Here is a 21233-nt window from a genome sequence, read left to right on the forward strand (position 1 = left end):
AAATGACATCTTTGAGTGATTTGTACTGGTTTATGTATACCTTCTAGTGTGTGGCTTATGGCTGTAACTCCTCCAATCCAAGTGGAAAATATTGCAGATACTGGAAATATTCAGGAAGTCTAGCAGCATCAATAGGGAGAGAAGTGGTGAACATTTTGATTTAATGAATTTTTTTCCGAAATGTTGAAAGGACACCAGGTTGAATGGTCATTGTCACTCTCTGCTTGAAAGATATTACCAAACTTGCTGGGTTTGGGGCAGCTGTATTTGTGAGAAAGTGAGGGCTGCAGATGCTGGAGATCAGAGCTGAAAATGTGTTGCTGGAAAAGCGCAGCAGGTCAGGCAGCATTCAAGGAACAGGAGAATCGACGTTACGGGCATTCCTGAAGAAGGGCTTATGCCCGAAAAGTCGATTCTCCTGTTCCTTGGATGCTGCCTGACTTGCTGCGCTTTTCCAGCAACACATTTTCAGCAGCTGTATTTGCAGCATTTTCTTAGCAAATGAAACTTTAATTCTTGCCATTGCTGCTTTTGACTTCTACAAATCTAGATCACAAATCATAATATGAAGAGTAACTGAGAGCATTATTGAATTTGTATGCAACAGGTATAAGCCTGTTCGAGAAGAGGAGGAAGGAACTAAAGATACAGTTGGTGGAAAGCGAGGACGAGCTCAGACTGCACCCACAAAAACCTCCCCGAGAAACGCAAGGAAACATGATGAGCTGTGGCATGGTGAGTGCTTTGGGTGCAAGATCATAGTGGGGACTGAAGTTAGCCCTTTGAATGTGTTCCACCATCCAGGCAATAATGCCAGATCTCTGACCTCCATTCCACTGTTATTCCTGCATTATTATCTCATTCTATAATGTGATTTTTTTTTTTGTTTGAATGTGTTCAGAGTCTGAACATCCCCAGCCCTCAGAAGAATTCCAAAAATCTAGCGTAGTGATGTTCTACTCTACTCAGTGCTAAATGGCTCACCTCTTATTCTGAAGTAGTGACTCTGGTTCTAGTCAGAAGCACCTGTTCTTTTTTACAAAAAAAATCTTGGTGAAATCACTCCTCACTTGTGGATTTCAGAGAATACTTCAGTCTGTTGATCTTCATTTAAGTCAGTTATTTTATCCAAGGAAGCTCCTGAGTAAACTTTTGTTGCAGTCTCTACAAGGCTATGTTTTTCCTGTTAATATGGATAACTTCACAGTTGTCCATATTGCATTCAGCTGTTGTATTCTTGTCCACTGAACCTGTTTATATTCATTTGCAGATTGTCTCTGTCTCTTTCTCTGTCCTCACTTTTGCACCTGACTTGTCCAGATTGTTGTTGATATATTAGTCCCCTTGTTTAAATCATTGATATAGATTGCAAATTAAGACCCAATAACAGAGGAACCTTGATTATCCGAACGACATTGGGGGGCGGGGGGGGGGATTTTTTCGGATATTGGAATGTCATATAACACTGGAGAAAGTGAGTCTGCAGATGCTGGAGATCAAAGCTGAAAATGTGTTGCTGGAGAAGCGCAGCAGGTCAGGCAGCATCCAGGGAACAGGAGAATCGACGTTTCGGGCATAAGCCCTTCTTGATATATAACACAGTTTAGCCAAAGCATCAGGGCCTTGCGATTTTGTCGTGAAGTAAAATTTGGATAGTCGAATGCTGGATAATAAAGGTTCCACTGTACTAATCGTTGCGGTGTCACACTAGTCATCACTCGGCAACCGAAAAAATGATCCACATGTTTTCTAATCCGTTTGTGTTGATACATTACCCCGAATTCCATGAGCTCTATTTCAAGTCATTTTTGTTTGGCGCCTGATTAATTTTTTTTCGATAATCCAAATACACTGGATTTATTGGTTCTCTACCATTGTTGCTATTTGTTTCTTAAAATGTCAAAACAGCTCATAGGTCTGTCAAACATGATCTCCCGTTCATGAATCCATGCTAACACTGTATAATTGCAGATTTCTCAGTGTTCTATTAATCAAATGCCTAATAATAGATGCTAGCATATTGCTGACTATCTGTGTGCAGTTGACTGGCATTTTAGTTCCCTCCTTCAGGCCTCTTCCCTCCTTTTAAATAGTTGAATCTATGTTCACATCTTTCAATGCATGAAGTCCAGCCAGAGTTATTGGCTGTATTCATACTGTGACAATGTTGCTTTGAAAACTTCCACAGGGCTATATAAGGTACAGTTATTGTGAAGTTGCAGATAGAGAGGAAGATTACAAAAGTGAGGTAAATCTGAAGCAACTAAACAGAACTAAGCCTGTTATTCTGTTTTGGTGAACAATTCATTTGTGCTGTTTTGTAAGTTAAATAGCCATATCCTGACAATATTATAAGGTTTTGGTGCAATTTTAGGAAGTGCTTTCTATGTGGATTTCTGGTTGCCAACCATTTTGGAAGTGATAGGGCAGTGAGCATGCGAACGTTTCTTCGACTTTTGGTTGAAGATCTGATCCCTTGTTATCTCCTTTAACTTTCCGTGATAGTTTAGTCATGCCCCAGCAATTTTGAGTTCTGATCCTTTCAAAGACTAAACACTTTCCAATTGTTACCCAACAATATTCCGCATCCTGTTCTACCTTGTGCATGTCAATTATCACTTCCACTTTGTTCTCTCAAATTAGATTCGCCTGTCATCCCAGTGATTTTGCCCACAGTAATTGTTTCTTTCGTTTGATTGGAAGTGTTCCATTCAGTTTGTTTTTTGCTAGCCTTTTAATACTTGATCTCTCCTCTTACCTCCAATGCTAAAGGATTAAAACTTAATAAGCATTTTTCATTCTCACTTTGCTCAACCTATTGTGTATAATTTTATTATATGTAATGTTATTACATAAGCAAGGCAGCAGATTCTGTGTAAAGTTCTGTGAAACTTGAATGATCCAGGAAGGCATTTAACTATAAATCTTTTCTTAAATCCTAGATGGTGTGTGCCCTCCAGTTGGAAATCCTTTGGAGGCATACCTTCTTTCAGGTCCTCCAGATGGTATCACATTTGAGGACCCATCTCTTGATGTGATTCTGCTTCTGAGAGTGCTTCATGCTATCAGTAGATACTGGTATTACCTATATAATGTGAGTACTGCGAGATGACATCTAGAAAATGAATACCTGCAAATATTTGTAACAGAAATCTAATTACCTTTGAAAACTTGGTCAATAATTCTGACATTGGCTCATAATCTTGAGTTGGCTTTTGTATGTCAACTTTCCTTTAAAATGTAGGAGTTGGAATGTTCTAAATCTATTTATGATTAGATTCCCCACAGTGTGGAAGCAGGCCCTTCGGCCCAACAAGTCCACACCGACCCTCCGAAGAGTAAACCACCAAGACCCGTTTCCCCCAGACTCTTGCACCTAACACTGTGGGCAATTTAGCATGGCCAATTCACCTGACCTGCCCATCTTTGGACTGTGGGGGGGAAACCAGTGGAAACCCACACAGACATTGGGAGAACATGTAAACTCCACACAGTTGCCCAAGGCTGGAATTGAGCCAAGGTCCCTGGCGCTGAGAGGCAGCAGTGCCAACCACTGAGCCACCCCATTTATATGATGCTTTGTTTTACTGCTTCCTCCCCATTCCACTTTTGTACACTGGAGTCAGTGAGCGTCATTAATTTAAATTAGTTGAAGACAGCAGAAAGATATTTTGTTAACAGCTGCTGAATGAGTGTGTTTTTGAAGCAGAACAATTTTGTATTGTTCATTTCAATATTTAATCATTAAGCCAATAGAGTTCTGAGTTGAGAGTGTGAGAAAAAGTTTTTATTTTTGGGTTAGTGAAGAACCAGGCATGCCAATCCTAATGGAAGTTACCTGTGCTTAATGTTTCAATTCTTTCTTTGATTCACTATTTCCTGCCTTGTTGATTGTTGTACTTAATGTCCAGACTTACATTTATATAGTGCCTTTCACTGTATTGGGTGTCTGAAGGACTTAAATGACAAAAGAATTTGATATTTCAAATTTTGCCCCTCACATCTCGTGAGATGTTGTATAGCCAAAACAATTATTTTGTTTAAGCTGCATTTTATTTGGTACTGCATAAAGGTCTTGAATGTGCAATGCTCAGGATTTGCTGCTTTTTTGTTTTTAAAAGGAGATTTATTTTGAGTGTTATTTGAGAAAGGGTATTTTGTCAAAACTTTTGTTATAGTATATTTTTATTAAGAAAAAATAGTTTTTTAAATATTACAACAAATACAAAACAATGCAATTCAAAACAGTACAAAACTAAATCCCAAATAAATTCCCCAACCCACCCTCCTATATGAATGTATAAACATATATAGAGAAGTATAAAATTAAAAAAAACCTAAACTAGCGACTTAACTAACTAAATAAATCCCTAACAACAAACCAATAAATAGTAATAACTCAGCCCAGCCAAACAAGACACTCATACATTCACAGTTCCTCCTCCCTGGATATTGGACTCATGAAACACAATCATTACGGCTATATAAAAGCCCTTGTTAGTGTGGCAGATAAATCTGTGTCCAGGTATTTCAAAAAGGGTTGCCATGCCTTGTAAAAATTCTCAGTTTTGTGGTGTACCATATTTGTGAGAAAATAGAGGGGAACATAACAATCTTCCGCCAAGCCGACAGGCCTGGGGGGGTTTTCGGATATCCAACCTAGCAAGATATTCTTCCTTGCACAGAATGTAAGAATATTGAAAAGCTTTTCCTTATGCGAGTCTGCAGGAAATACAATGGGTAGGCCCAAAAGGAGCGAAATAGGGTCCTTCTCCACCCCTACACCTAAAATCCTCTCCATTGCACCCACCACAGCACTCTAATATGTTTGAAGCCTGTCATAAGACGCTGAAAATGTGTTGCTGGACCAGCGCAGCAGGTCAGGCAGCATCCAGGGAACAGGAGAATCGATGTTTCGGGCATAAGCCCTTCTTCAGGAAATGTCGATTCTCCTGTTCCCTGGATGCTGCCAGACCTGCGCTGTTCCAGCAACACATTTTCAGCTCTGATCTCCAGCATCTGCAGACCTCACTTTCGCCTGTCACAAGACCAAAGACAATGGGTAAGAGTACCCGTACAGACCTTGCACTTGGGACATGCTGAAGATACCCCTGGTTTAAATTTTGACAAATGGTCTGGGGCTAAGTGGACCCTGTGGAGAATCTTCAACTGTAAAGCATGGATCCTATTGCAAGTTGATATCTTCCTTGCATTCTCCCAAAGATCCTCCCATGCCTCTGAAGAAACTTCAACACCCAGCTCTCTTTCCCACATCTTGCAGAGTCGATCAGACTCATCTGAGGTGGCACCCCCCAATTGGTGATATAGAGTACTGACAGAGTAGTACCCCTCTTTCTATGTCAGATTTGTAGGGATCAGTCAAAAGTGTGGTCTTTTTTTGAATAAAATCCCTAACTTGAAAAAAACGAAAGAGGTCTCTCTATTAGGTAACTTGGACTTCCGTACTAACTGATCGAAGGACATCATTACATCTCCCTCAAATAAATCACCTATGCAAGATATACCCCTAGCTGCCCAACGTTTAAATCCTGAATCTATCATACCTAGTTGAAAACTCAGCATACCCACTAAAGGTGTAAACAAAGATGTTTTGCCAATATTGCCTTCCCTCTGCCGAATTGCCCTCCATGCTTTAACAGTATTGATGACTATTGGGTTATGGCAATATTCCCTAACTGTCCTCACTTTGTCCAAAAACAGCAAACTGGTAAGTCAAAACTTTAATTTTGCACCACTCAGAACATTTGCAAATACATTAGCGAAAAGGGGATTTTTTTTTTTACTGGATCAGAAGACTGCTGGTTAGATAGCATGTGGATTCTGGGAGCAGTGTTACCATTTTGAATGCACCTGCTAGATGATGACTGGCAGTTAACTGCTGTGCTTTGTTTAAATCAAATGGGTTGACTCTGGTTGACGTACTGCCAATGAACCAGAGAATAGGCACCTGTTCAGTTGTGAAAAGATACATTGTATGCACGTGTTCTATCTGCAAAAAAAAAAAGGCCCTGTATATTAATACACACAGTTTCTAGTATGTGCATGTGCTTACTTATTTATGGCTTTTTGGTAAGCACTTTTGGGCTTTTTGGCTTGTTGGCAACATACTGTTAGTAAAAACACTATGTTGCTATGTATGGGATGTGATGTATGAATTTGTGTGATGCTACAAGTTTGAGCCATATGTCCCAAAGACTGCTGGATCTAAACCGTTTCCAACTTTAGATGTTCCTCCATGATTGGACAACATTAGCTACATAAAATCACGTTATTCTGCCCATTGAGTCCACACTGATCCTCTGGAGACCATCCCACCCAGACCAAACTCCTTTACCCTATCCCTGTAACCCTGCATTTCCCATGGGTAATCCACCTAGCCTGCACGTCCCTGAATACTGCAGACGCTGAAAATCTGAAACAAAAACAGAAACTCAGCAGCACCTGTAGAGATAAAGCAGAGTCAGTGTTAGATAATGTGGCCTTTTATCAGAATGAATGCATGAATTGCTAAGGGAAAGATGGTCAATCCAGTTCTGATGAAGGGTCAGACCTGAAATGTTAAGTCTGCTTTCACTCCTCAGATACTGCCAGGCCTGTTGAATTTCTCTAGCAATTTCTGTTTTCATTTGAGGTTAGTTCAGTTAATTAGATAACACTTACATTCTCCTAATTTCAAAGGGCAGTTGAGGACTGCAGATGCTGGAAATCAATCAAAGTGTGGTGTTGGAAAAGCACAGCAGGTCAGGCAACATCAGAGGAGCAGGAGAGTCGATATTTTGAGCATAAGCCCTCCTGATCCTGGGATGCTGCCTGACCGGCTGTGCTTTTCCAGCACCACACGTTTTGCCCTTTGAAACTACTTGGCAAACCAGTGTGCTCCAGGCCAGTGATGAGCCTGGTCAGTGATGCCTACATCCCCAAAAAGAATCAACATTACGTAAGGTCCTTTCGTCTCAATCATGAGCAGTTTCATTTGTGATTCCTTGCACTTTGATTTTTATTGTGCAAGACACAATGACCTGAGATGTTCAGGGTTTCCAACTGGTTAATAGTGAATGTTTGGGGAGTACAGTTAACTGAGTTTTCCACATTACATTACATTAGATTACATTACATTACAGTGTGGAAACAGGCCCTTCGGCCCAACAAGTCCACACCGACCCGCCGAAGCGCAACCCACCCATACCCCTACATTTACCCCTTACCTAACACTACGGGCAATTTAGCATGGCCAATTCACCTCACCTGCACATCTTTGGACGGTGGGAGGAAACCGGAGCACCCAGAGGAAACCCACGCAGACACTGGGAGAACGTGCAAACTCCACACAGTCAGTCGCCTGAGTCGGGAATTGAACCCGGGTCTCTGGCACTGTGAGGCAGCAGTGCTAACCACTGTGCCACCGTGCCACATGCTCGTGGATTTCTTTTTGCCCTTACATATTGAAAAACTGAAGGTCGCTGTTTCTTATCTTGATTAGACTTGCCCCTAAGTCATCCTGCTTAAAGTATGATGGGATAGTTCTGCAATGCTACTTGTGTCATAGTGATGTTAAATGTTGGTATGTTTCAAACTTGGCATGCTAAGTTTCTGTAAGTGTACACTGTAACTAATTTCCATACAAACCATTAGTCCATCTTCTCACTTCAAACTTTATAATTATTGAGTCAACATTTTATTTAAGTTGTGAAAGTTTTAAGGGTCTGTTTGAGAAATGGATGAACAGATACTATATCCACCATTTCCTCAGCATCTCATACATTACCAGCTTGCACATCATGTATTAAAAACATTTTTGGGAGCATGTAGTTTTGTTTAGTTGTACATCTATATGCAATATGTACACATACTTTTAAAAATTTGATTTCTTGTTACAGAATGCAGTGTGTAAAGAGATTATCCCAACAAATGAATTGATCAACAGCAAACTAACTGCAAAGGCTAACCGTCAACTTCAGGATCCCCTGGTTATTATGACAGGAAATATACCAATTTGGTTGACTGAATTGGGAAGGACCTGGTACGAAACAAACCTCATTACTTTTATTTTCCTTTGCCACTAGATTAATAGTTTAATGAATTGATATCTACATTTTATACAAAGATTTTCAAATTCTGGTTTTTGTTTGATGCTTGTGTAGTAGCCTTTGTCCATGAATTTGTTAGTATATGTGGAACGCACAGTTCATTTAAACAAAAAAATAATGCTTGTGCAGGAAGAAAGCACTGCAAAAAGGAGAAAGTCATAATACAGTTCGTTTAGGTGGAAAGATGCCTTTGTGTAGTGATAGGTGGGTTGGGGGATGTGTAATCTGGATGATCACATTGCTCCAGCCATGGCATTTGACTTTTCCAGACTTTGACTTTCTTAAAATTCGTTCACGAGATGAATGAACTTAAGGCTGAGAAGTTGAGTTGATGGTTTTTAAAATCATGTTGATGGAGTCAAATTCTCTAATTTCCCTTGCAGCATATATACTTGGACAAAATGATATAGTCTAGTTTAAGTATAGATTTTACTGTTCAGTACTGCAATAAAAAGAATTGATCTGCAGGCTATTGGCTGTAAAACAATGAGTAAGGTAATGCAAAAAAAAGTCTGCCGTACCTAACCATACTTAGACTTTGCTGTCTTCAGAAAAATGAAATTCAACATTATGCATTGGGTTTTTTTCCCCATTTACTTAGCTTTTTCGAAGTAACTCCAGTTTAGATAGTCTTGTTGACCGAACAGTTGAAATCGCAGGAATTCCCCAAGAACTAGGAAGCTTGGAGAACCCTAAAAGGTTGATCCAATATTTTTTGCTGAGTTTAAGGGGAATTGCCAAGTTACTTTCCTGAAGGTTGTGCAAGAAAGCAGACAGTATATTCGGGTGGGTCGTAGAATATCCAAGACTTCACTTCATACCAGGCATTTTAGGGAACTATACCGTCCAGAATAATTGCAGCTCATGTGATGTGTTAACGCTAGCAGCATTTGTTTTTCAACTGCATGGTCAGAGTACATCTTAACATGAAATCGGTTTTCAGTGCAATGGCATCTCCTATTTCTGGTAAAAAGGTAGCTAAAAGTAGTAAATGATCTTCCAGATGAAGATAACCTGTCTTGAGTTTGGCTTAACAAGAGCAGTAAAGAATTAATGACTTGTAATTTTTCTCTGAATTTAAAAGCAGGTCACCAATGATCTTGTTTGTTTTTAAGCCCGTTTTTTTTCCCGTTCGACACACGGCAAATGTTGTTCTATGTGACTGCGTTTGATCGAGATCGAGCCATGCAGAGATTACTAGATACTAACCCAGAAATCAATCAGTCTGATTCGCAAGATAGTAGAGTTGCTCCCCGCTTGGATCGGAAAAAGGTAAGCTGCCTGTATTGTAGCTTAACATGGCAGTTTTTCACTATTACTTGAGCTATGTGCTATTTGCTGTTTTAGAAATACATAAGTAATTCTAAAAATATTGCGTTGGTTTTCAAATCAATGTGGAAAAAAAACTAAAGGACTAATTCTGCTATTTCAATCCCGTATTAGTTTCTGGACTGGCATGCTAGACTGAAAGACCTTCACTATAATATTTTACTAATGTTGAAAAGCTATCAGAAGCAAATGTTTGGGAGAAAAGTACTTTCAAAAATGCGAGTTTCTGGTTTTCTGGGGTGATTCTGCTCAGGAAGGGAGAAGAGCTAACATCAGTCAGCTTTCTAAATCGTGACAAGATATTAAAGGATGACCCACCTGTTAATACATACCTGGGTGCTGATGAGGCAATGTATATGCTACAGAACGTATTAAAACAAATTTTGACAGTTTTAATGGATATTTTTCAGCATGACATTCAACAAAATTTACGGAAACTTTTACTATTGCAGTTGCTACATTCTGCAAGTATAATATAATCCTTATCGGTGACTGCAGGGATTTGTCTGTTAGAATTTTGTTGTTTCAATGAGCCTTGAATGCAGGTCTCTTCACACATTAGGGAAAACCTTCTTGTGATTTTATTTTGTAGACCCTTTATTGGATTTTCCCTAGTACTTCGGTTACCTTCTTCAAATTGTTTTGTCACCCCATAATCCCCTCCCTCCACAGATTAGTAATCCTTTTCCAAATTATTGGAGAAACTCTGGTCTGGCAACAACCGTGGAGAGAAAGCAGAATTAACATTTCACATCCAGTGATCCTTCAGAACTGATAATAGCTAGGAGATGGTGGTAACAGGTATGGGTGGAGGAGAGGAGTGATTAGATTGTATCTCTCTCTCTGGCTCCAGCTTTGCCAATAACAGGGAGACAAAAGATGGATGATAGTATGCTCAGGGGAAAGACAAGCTGATAATGCAGACTGTAAGTAAGGGAAAATCTGTTGACTGTGCTGAATGCGGCCTGTCATGACATGTATGGGGTGAGTGAAGGAGCTAGAAGGCAGTGTTCAGACTTAAAAATTAATGAACTCTATATTGAGTCCTGAAGGCTACAGAGTCCCCAAGCAGAATCTGAGGTGCTGTTTTTCCAGCTTGTGCTGATCTCCACATGAACACTGCAGCAGGCCCAAGACACACGTTGGCTGGGGAAGAGGGATTTGTTGAAATGGCAGGTAGCTGATGGTAATTTTTGAGGACATAACATGGGTGTTCTGCAAAGTGGTCATCCAGTCTGTTTCAGCTCCCCAGTATAGCAGAGACCGCGTTGTGAGCAGCGAATGCAGTTGACTAGATTGAGTAAAGTGTAGGTAAATTGCTGTGTGTGTGGAGCCTTTGATAGTGAAGGGGTAGATGTTTTCTATCATTGTGAGAGTAGAAATATGCATGACATTTCAGAAGAAATTTAACAAGCGCTTTACCTCGTGCCAATTTGGAGATAATTCTCAGAGCAATGCTCACCTGGTGGTTGTGCGAGAATGAATTATTGCATACAGTCTGGTCACTATTATAGGAAGGATGTGGAAGCGTTGGAAAGAGTTCAGAGGAAATTTACTAGGATGTTGCCTGATATGAAGGGAAGGTCTTACAAGCAAAGGCTGAGCGAACTGAGGCTGTTTTCATTTGAGAGAAGAAAGTTGAGAGGTGACTCAGTTGAGACATACAAGATAATCAGAGGGTTAGATAGGGTTGAATTGAATTTGAATTGAATGGAGCTTTTTTACTTGTATGGTGATGGCTTGCACGAGAGGATGTGGCTTTAAATTGAGGAGTGATAGATATAGGACAGATGTCCGAGGTAGTTTCTTGAATCGGAGTAGTAGTCGGGGGGGTGAAACTCATTGCCTGCAAAAGTGGTGGATTTGCCAACTTGAAGGTATTTAAATGGTCATTGGATAGACGTGTGGATGAAAATGGAATAGTGTAGGTTAGATGAGCTTCAGACATGGTCAGTGCAACGTAGAGGGCAGAAGAACATAACAGCGCAGTACAGGTTCTATGAATTGGTTATCTGTGAAATTCAAATAATCTCATAATCTGTGGGCTAATACAAATTACAGTGAAATTGCCTGGATTCCCCTTGATGTATGCAAGGGAATTGTTGGGGATTCTGCTGTTTTGGACATTGCAGCCAAAGTCAAACCTATTCTAAGCCAATGTGCACTAATGTCAAATGGTCTCCCAAAATATTCAGCTGCTTCCTTGAAAAAGATCCTTGTAAAAATGTACCCCAGTGTTCAATCCATCTCTTTCGAAAATTGACAAAGGAGCTTTAAACAACCATCATTCTTTCAGGTCTTAGAGAATTCTATTCAAGGTGTTAATTCTTTTTATTTCCCCTTCCCCCACAGCGTACTGTAAACAGGGAAGAGTTGTTGAAACAAGCAGAATCAGTAATGCAGGATTTAGGAAGTTCAAGGGCAATGTTGGAGATTCAGTATGAAAATGAAGTAAGCCTAATCTTCACATTTTGTTGGAATTTATAATTGTTGTGCCCAATTATTTTAATCCTGTTAACAATAACTTAACCTTCACTTCAACCTTTCTAAAACTAAACAGCTAACATCTTCCTTAGGTTGGGACTGGCCTAGGTCCAACATTGGAATTCTATGCACTTGTATCTCAGGAACTGCAGAGAGCTGATCTGGGTCTGTGGCGGGGAGATGAAGTCACACTGTCCCATCCTAAAGGTAGGATTTGCCAAATAAAATTATGAAAATAATAAACTCAAATCCTTTAAACCTGCTGCCAGGTAATTAATTCAACTTTAAACAAAAGTAGTTGTGATTATATTGTGAAGCTTGAAATTACAGATCGTTCTGCTATAAAGCACATTTTCTGGATCAGTGGTGTTGGAAGAGCACTGCAATTCAGGCAGCATCCGACACTGACCTTTTACTCAACAATGCTTCGTGTTACCATAACCATTTTCAGATTCTCATTCCTTCCTTTTGAACGACATAATTTTCATGAAGTAAGTGCAGCTTGCATTAGCCAAGCTGAAATGAATAACTTCACACAAGTAGAAGGTGATGAGGACTGCAGATGCTGGAGAGTTGGAATTGATAAAGTGTAACGCTGGAAAAGGCACAGCAGGTCAGGCAACATCCAAGGAGCAGGCAAGTTGACATTTTGAGTAGGACCCTTCAACGTCGACTCTCCTCCTTGAATGCTGCCTGACCTGCTTTGCTATTTCCAGCGTCGCACTTTATACAACTTTTGCAAGGTTTGTGAAGGTTTGTAGCTCAGGTTGAGGTTTATGGTGTAGGTTTGCTCGCTGAACTGTAGGTTTGATATCCAGACGTTTCATTGCCTGGCTAGGTAACATCATCAGTGGCGACCTCCAAGTGAAGCGAAGCTGTTGTCTCCTGCTTTCTATTTATATCTTTCTCCTGGATGGGGTTCCTGGGGTTTGTGGTGATGTCATTTCCTTTTTGTTTTCTGAGGGGTTGATAGGTGGCATCTAGATCTGTGTTTGTTTATGGCGTTGTGGTTGGAGTGCCAGAGAATTCCTCGAGGCCTGGCACTCCAACCACAACGCCATAAACAAACGCATAGATCTCGATGCCATCTATCAACCCCACAGAAAATGAACAGGAAATGACATCTCCACAAACCCCAGGAACCCCATCCAGGAGAAAGATATAAATAGAAAGCAGGAGACAACAGCTTCGCTTCACTTGGAGGTTGCCACTGAGAATGTTACCTAGCCAGGTAATGAAACGTCTGGATATCAAAACCTACAACTCATCGAGCAAACCTACACCGTAAACTTTATACAACTATCAAGGTATAACTCAAACCTACATTTGGCAGCTAGCTAATATAAAATTAGTGTTAATGATAACTTGTAACATTGTAGTCAGATTAACTTGAGGTTTTGAACTGAAAGCTGATGATCGTTTCGACAAAAGCTGAAATTCTGGTGAGGTGCAATACTGGCTGTATGCAGAGCCTGCCCGATTCTGACTGTAATCCTTATGTCTTTTCACTTTTACTGAATTCTTTTGGTTCAACTTTTTATTTTTTAAAACCTGTTTCTTGGCCAATACCAGTTGTATTATAAAGTCGAAGCAATTATTCAGAACTGCTTGGAACAAGGATAAAACTGCTCATCAGCTAACTACCTTAATTGTGCTGTCAGGTAGCCAAGAAGGGACCAGATACATCCATAATCCCCGGGGCCTTTTCCCTGTCCCTTTCGGAAGGAATACAAAGCCGGCACATGTGGCTAAAGTGAAAATGAAATTGCGATTTTTGGGCAAGTTTTTGGCCAAAGCGATCATGGACTTTCGATTGGTATGTTTTACTGGTAACTATGACTGTATGAATCTGCAAGCAATTGAGAATGCTTATTACAAATTGTGTGCAAGTTTATAAGTTGGTAATAGTACTTTACTGTAAGCAACAGTAAATTGATGTAGGAATTGAGGCTGGAGACTGTTTTACAAAGCTATTTCTGGTTTTCTGTAACTGTCAAGTGTAATTGTTATAGCCAGATAAGATTACCTTACACAATTCACTTTGGCTTTAATATAGAATTGGAATTATGACATTTGATTTAGTCCCATATCAAAGAAAATTGCAGAAAATAATTGCTTAAGGTGTAGTGATGATATATTAACATCAATAGAAGATTGACGAGCTATCAGCATGTAGCTTGCATAATTAATCTTTGTCGGATGTGATGAGTGAAGTCCAGGGATTTGTGCTTGGGGCCCCAACAGCTAACCGTTTAGATCAGTGACTCTGAGACTGGTGAAAGCATAGTAGCTAAACCAGCATATGACACAAAAGTTAGGAAGGAAAGTTGTTTTGAAAGAGACAGGAGTTTGCATGAAGTAATCAAAAATAGGGATAAACTTAAAACAACCAACTGCAGATACTGGAAATCTGAAAACAGAAATTCTTGGTGAACTTTAACTTTGGCAGCATCAAAGTAGGGATTTTCAGTCACCCACAATTTGGAGACCACATCTCAAACACTGTGCAGTTTTAGTCTCCTTATTTACTGAAGAATGTAAATGCATTGGAGATAGTTCAGAGGAGATTTACAAGGTAAGTATCTAGAAAGAGTGGGTTGTCTTATGAGGATTCGTTGGATAAGCTAATCTTTATTCTCATTGGAGTTCAGATGAGTGAGGAGTGAATTGATTGAAGTCTATAAAATCCTGAATTGCCTGAGGTTGGACCTGGAAAGGGTATTTCTTTTTCTAAGTCCAGAACTAGGGAGCACTCATTCAAAATGAGGGATTACACTTCAATGACAGAATTTTTTGATAGTTGTGGAACTTTGCCCCTCCAGGTAGTGAAAGCAGGATTGTAGAATTTTTTTTAAGGTCGAGTAGATTCTAATAATCAAGGGGATTGATGTTTATTGGGAAAGATGGGGAAAACAATTTGGCGATGATCGTATTGAATTGATAGCAAAGCAGGCTTAAGTTGCCAAATGGCTGTCTCCTGTTTTATTTAAAATGCTTGTGTACGCAGTGGTATTACCATTGACGAATCCAGAACATCCTTGGCGTCAGCATTGAACAGAAACGGAACTGGACCTGCCAAAACAATGCTGGGGGAGAATTTGGGGAGGCAGTGTTATTGTGGAAATGTCAGTGGGCATCTTAAATAAAAATTGGCTGTTAATTGTTCAAATTTTAAAAAAGTCATCTAGTTCACCAGTGTCCCTTTTTTAGTGAAGGAAATGTGCTATCCCTACCTTTTCTGGTCTACAAAGGACTTCAAACTCATCACAATGTACTTAACTCTTAACTGCCTTTGAGACAATTAGATATGGGCATTTCATAATGCCCTATCCAGTGGCACCCACATCCCATGAACAAATATTTTTTAAAAAGTGATTGCAAGAGCAGAGTCTGAGGCAGTTCCCCCACCTGACTCCTCCATGTGTCTGCAATGTGTCTCTTAGGGCTGTGATGGCACACACACTCTACTTGTCTGGTTGGCACTTCATTCATTTATACTCAAAACCTTTATTAACACCTCAATTGGCACCTTAAGTATTCATTCCACCCAACACAGTGGCAGTAATGTGTGTCATCTACAAGTCATGGTCCAACCACTCACTATTGTATAAGGAACCTTACCTTCCAAAGCTGAAAAATCTACAACTTGGAAAGACAAGGGCAGTATGAATCTGGGAGCATCTGCAATTTCCCCTCCAGTTCCATCCTGACTTAAGGTTGTTCCTTCAGTGCCACTGGGTCAAAATCCTCAAACTCACTTGCTAACAGTAATGTGGGTATAGCTCCATCTTATGAATTGAGCAGTTCAACAAGGAAGGTCACCACCATCAAGTTAAGTAGTAGACCAGAAAGATGGAATTATTGAACTTGCTTGAATGTTGACAATCACTTTACCATAATTGAGGTAAAGCATGAGACAAAGGGCACTAATTCATCACCTATTTCTAGATCCAGATTGTTTTCTTTATATTCACTTGTGGGGCGTGGGCTTCCTGAGTGGACTAACATTTTTACCTGTTTCTAATTGCCCATAAGGTAGTGGTGAGCTTGTGGCCGTAGTTACAACTCAATGACTTGCAAAACCATTTCAGAGGACTTTACAGCAGACCCACAGTACTTTTCCCAATACCAACTAGCTTTGTACTGATCTTAAGAGCAATATTACAGGAGTTGGTCTGTGAAAAGCATTCGGAGGTGGGGGGGCGGGGGGAAGCTTTACTATTGTCAGGAAATACAAGTTCCCTCACTGGTTATGCACCAGGCAGTTGGGCAACATCTGAAAGGTTTCTTCAACCGTTTTCAAAGCACCTGTTTTGTAAATTGTGCAAGTAAGTTGAACTTGCCTCTCCGTAGTTAACAGAACATTTCTGTATCACTTGAGAGCAGATATTGAGGAAGGACCTCCATTTTTATCTGTAAAGTGTTAAAGTAAATTAGAAAAATTTTTGATGAGAGCCATGCATAGACTTTTATTTAGGCAGCAATCTAGTGGCAGCTGTTAGTTGAACAGATTCCACTGCTAATTCACTTGTGGGATAGTTAGCTGCCAAGAGGATTTTTCTAATAATTGATCAGGTAAAGTTCTGTTCAGTAAAAATAAAATCTCTTCCAACAGATCAGTAACTGGAAAGTGACTTAGAGCTACTGCAGAAAGGTTTCCAAATTGAAACTTCTAAATTAGCTTGTCATATACTTCAGTCCGTTGTTTTGCCATGTTCCAGTGATTGATTGATTGTCCAAATGAGGTTTAAAAAAAGAACGAAGGGGTCAAATTAACTATAATTATAATTAGATGATGGACTACTTGCCCTCAGCTGAATTTCAATTGTGTAAAAGCTCAAAGTCTGTATAAGGACACATCTGTTAGCAAGTTATAATAATTGTATATTTTCCTAAAAATCTTAAATTCTTAACGATCAATAGTCACAGAAGTGGGGTTCTGCATGGAGCATTGAATTTTTTCGTATGCATAGATATTCAGAGATGACGTTGCAATCACTATCTTTTCGTATAAAAATCATCTCATCATTGAACTGCAAGTTTACATTACTGTGCTTTTATTCTGTTCAAAATCAATTCTGTTTATTGCAAAGTAGCCAATTAAGGTGTATATAATGGAACTACAAATAGATTTTAAACTAGACATTCATAAGACTTCTGCATTCAACTTTGAGATTTGGAATCTGTATCTTATTCTGTGGTGCATCTCACTGCATTATGCATCGCAGACTTGCAGTGACTTATTTTAGTGAAATGTATAATTCGGATCCAGAATTGGGAAGTATGTTGACATTGAGTTTGTAAATGCCTATTCATTGTGTAACTTCACTTTTTTTATTACCCCTTCCTCCTGCCCTGGCTTGCTTTCTGTATCACTATGGCTCTGCCTCTGTGTGTGTGCCCCCCGCACCCCCCCACCTTTGTGTGTGTCTGCGCATGCCCCCCCCCCCCCCCCCCCGATGTGTGTCTGCGCACGCCCCCGTGTGTGTGTATGCGCCTCTCTCACTCACCACCCCCACCACCACCATTTGTTTTGAACAGTTGGATTTGCCTCTTAGTCTATCATTTTACAAATGGATGCTGCGGCAAGAAATTTCCCTCTGCTCCCATGACCTCTTCAACATTGATCCAGTTGTAGCAAAATCAATTTGTCATCTTGAGGATATCATAAAACAAAAGAAGAAATTAGAGCAGGACAGATCACAGGTAAGAATGAACAATGTCAGCAAGTTTTGAGAAGATGTGTAGCTTGGACTGAGGTTCTGGATGTAGGTTTGCTCGCTGAACTGGAAGGTTCATTTTCAGACGTTTTGTCACCATACTAGTAACGTAGTGAACCTCCAGATGAAGCTTCATCCAGAGGGTCACTGACGATACCTAGTATCGTGACAAAACGTCTGAAAATGAACCTTCCAGCTCAGTGAGAAACCTACATCCATCAGCAATGTCAATTTGACCATTGCTTCCTGGCGTTCTTTATCCTTGCACCTGAAACAAGTGCATTTCTGGCATTCTGCACAAAAGAATATGTGACTTAAAGGGCAGTTTTGTTTGACTACCTTTGCAAAAAATGTAGACAGCTTAATTAAATATTATGGGTTAGCGCAATTCCCTTTTTAATAAAGTATCTCTTTTGCTTTCCCCAAAAACATTATGCTATTCTGTTTGTTCAAACCAAGAAGTGGGCACTTTCGGGTTTGAGAAATTCAGAGGAAATAGAACAACAGTTTTCCCACATGTTGTATGACTCTTACTGGACTAATTTTCCCTGTACTTTGAGTTCTCCAAAATGTTGGATATTGCTGTTTGTAAATAGAAAAACGTGTATGTTTAGGGCTCCTGATAAGGAATGTTCATTTATCAAGTTTTCTCATTCATTTATGGTTTATCTGCCAGGTTTTGCAATGGCATTTTGAGAATTAACCTGTTACTTGGCATGTCCAATGAGACAAACTTCAATCAACACTCATCTTAGAGATGAGGCAGTCCAGTTTTCATTTTCCAAATTTGTTTTGCAACAAATTTCCCTCAACTGAATTGCACTTGTTGACTGAAGGGAATATCAGGTTGCTGAGCATGTTCTCATTTTCCAAATGCTGCCAAGTGCACACTTGCTAAGTTCCCTAATGAGCTTGTTGTTTAGTTCGTGACTTGAAATGCGACAGTGACCTTACCTTGAAGAGTTGGCTGAGTCTTAGAGTTTGGCAGATGGCCATCTGATCTTCTGTGATCAATTTCTAAGGGCAATTTGACCCAGTTCTTTTCTCTTTGAACATCCCGTGCACATTTTGTGGAAAACTAAAACATTGACATTACCCAAGGGCAGGTATTTAGAGCATATAACTAGATTAGATTTAATGTTGTCAATGTGGATCTCTTGATAGAGCAAAGAATGTCTTCAACAGGCTCTGGAAAGCCTCAATATGAATGGCTGCTCTGTAGAAGATCTTGGACTGGACTTCACATTACCTGGATATGCCAGTGTTGAACTGAAAAAAGGAGGCAAGGATACAGTTGTCACCATACATAATTTGGAAGAGTATCTCAGGGTATGTATATAATTTTCATCTGCATAAAGTCAACAGCGAATAAACTTGGACCATACAAGACCTGTGACCATTAGTGTTCCACAGGGGTCGGTGCTCAGTCCACTTTTGTCATTGATATAAATTATTTGGATGATGATATAGAAGGCATGATTAGTATGTTTGCAGATGACACAGATTGGTGGTGTAGTGGACAGTGGAGAAGGTTATCTAAGATTATAAAAAAATCTTGATCAGTTGGGTCAAAGGGCTGAAGTGGTAGATGGAGTTCAATTTGGATAAATAAAAGATATTGCATTTTGGTAAAACAAGCAAAGGTAGGACTTGTACAATGAATGTTAGGGCCTTGGGTAGTGTTGTACAACAGAAAGACCTGTGGTTCAGGTACAGAATTCTTTTGAAGTTTGCATCACAACTAGATAGGGTGGGTAAGGCATTCAGCACACTTGGCTTCATTGCTTATTCCTCACAGTATAGGAATTGGGATGTTATGTTGCAGTTGTATAAGAGGTTAGTGAGGCCTGTTCTGGAATACAGTGTCCAGTTCTGGCTACCCTGTTATCAGAAGGATATTATTAAGCCGCACAGGGTTGAGAAGAGATTGTCAGGTTTGGAGGGTTTGAGTTATAAAGAGAGGCTGGATAGAACATTACAGCGCAATACAGGCCCTTCGGCCCTCGATGTTGCACCGCCCTGTCATACTAATCTGAAGCCCATCCCACCTACACTATTCCATGTACGTCCATATGCCTGTCCAATGACGACTGAAATGCACTTAAACTTGGCGAATCTACTACCGTTGCAGGCAAGCATTCCATACCCTTACTACTCTCTGAGTAAAGAAACTACCTCTGACATCTGTCTTATACCTATCTCCCCTCACTTTAAAGTTGTGTCCCCTCGTGTTTGCCGTTCCCCTATTTGGAAAAAGGCTCTCCCTGTCCAACCTATCTAACCCTCTGATTATCTTGTATGTCTCTATTAAGTCACTTCCCCACCTTCTTCTCTCTAACGAGAACAGCCTCAAGGCCCTCAGCCTTTTCTCGTAAGACATTCCTTCCATACCAGGCAACATCCTAGTAAATCTCCTCAGCATACATACATACCCTGCGATACTCTTCCAAATAGAGTCATAGAGTTTTACAGCACAGAAACAGACCCTTCAATCCAACTTGTCCATGTCGACCAGATATCTTAACCTAGTCTAGTTCCACGCCAGCACCCAGCCCATATTCCTCCAAACCCTTCCTATTATACCCATTCAGATGCTTTTTTAAATGTTGCAATTGTACCAGCCTCCGCCACTTCCTCTGGCAGCTCATTCCATACATGCACCACTCTCTGCGTGAAAAAGTTGCCCATTAGGTATCTTTTATATCTTTCCCATCTCCCTAAACCTATGTCTTCTAGTTATGGACTCCCCCACCCCAGGTAAAAGACTTGTCTATTTATCCTATCCATGCCCCTCATGATTTTGTAAACCTCTATAAGGTTCAACCTTCAATGCTTCAGGGAAAACAGCCTCAGCCTGTTCAGCGTCTCCCTATAGCTCAAATCCTCCAACCCTGGCAACATTCTTGTAAATCTTTTCTGAACCGTTTCAAGTTGCACAACATCCTTCTGATAGGAAGGAGACCAGAATTGCGGGCAATATTCCAACAGTGGCCTAACCAATGTCCTGTACAGCTGCAACATGACCTCACAACTGCTATACTCAATACTCTGACCAATAAAGGAAAGCATACTAAACGCCGCCTTCACTCTCCTATCTACCTGCGACTCTACTTTCATGGAACTATGAACTTGCACTTCAATATCTCTTTTTTTTTCCCAGCAACGCTCCCTAGGAGTGTATAAGTCCTGCTAAGATTTGCTTTCCCAAAATGCAGCACCTCACATTTATTTAAATCAAACTCCATCTGCCACTCTTCAGCCCATTGGCCCATCTGATCAAGATCCTGTTGTAATCTGGGGTAGCCTTCTTCGCTGTCCATTGCATCTCCAATTTGGTGTCATCTGCAAACTTAACTAACTACACCTCTAACTCACATCCAAATCATTTATATAAATTACGAAAAGTAGTAGATCCAGCACTGATCCTTGTGGCACTTCACTGGTCACAGGCCTCCAGTCTGAAAAACAGCCCTCCACCACCACCCTCTGTCTTCAACCTTTGAGCCAGTTGTGTATCGAAATTACTAGTTCCCCCTGTATTCCATGAGATCTAACCTTGCTAACCAGTCTCCCCGGGGAACCTTGTCGAACG

The 21233-nt window shown here is 40.3% G+C and overlaps 1 protein-coding gene across 9 annotated transcripts in view; it reads left to right on the top strand.

Annotated features, from left to right (window-relative positions):
• Positions 1-21233, top strand: part of trip12 (thyroid hormone receptor interactor 12) — a 216345-nt gene that overhangs the window by 175490 nt on the left and 19622 nt on the right. For 8 of the 9 annotated variants that reach the window (XM_043702803.2, XM_043702804.2, XM_043702806.2 and 5 more), the window contains 9 exons: positions 608-735; positions 2943-3094; positions 7899-8041; positions 9224-9380; positions 11790-11888; positions 12014-12128; positions 13583-13737; positions 17463-17627; positions 18806-18970. In XM_043702803.2, coding sequence (XP_043558738.2) covers positions 608-735; positions 2943-3094; positions 7899-8041; positions 9224-9380; positions 11790-11888; positions 12014-12128; positions 13583-13737; positions 17463-17627; positions 18806-18970 — 1279 coding nt within the window. The remainder of the gene's footprint in view (positions 1-607; positions 736-2942; positions 3095-7898; positions 8042-9223; positions 9381-11789; positions 11889-12013; positions 12129-13582; positions 13738-17462; positions 17628-18805; positions 18971-21233) is intronic. The other variant, XM_043702809.2, reaches the window with a different exon arrangement.

The sequence above is a fragment of the Chiloscyllium plagiosum genome, unplaced genomic scaffold (assembly GCF_037043375.1).
Source record: "Chiloscyllium plagiosum isolate Xiang-an unplaced genomic scaffold, Cpla_swu_hap1 HiC_scaffold_13, whole genome shotgun sequence".
Lineage (NCBI taxonomy): Eukaryota > Metazoa > Chordata > Chondrichthyes > Orectolobiformes > Hemiscylliidae > Chiloscyllium > Chiloscyllium plagiosum.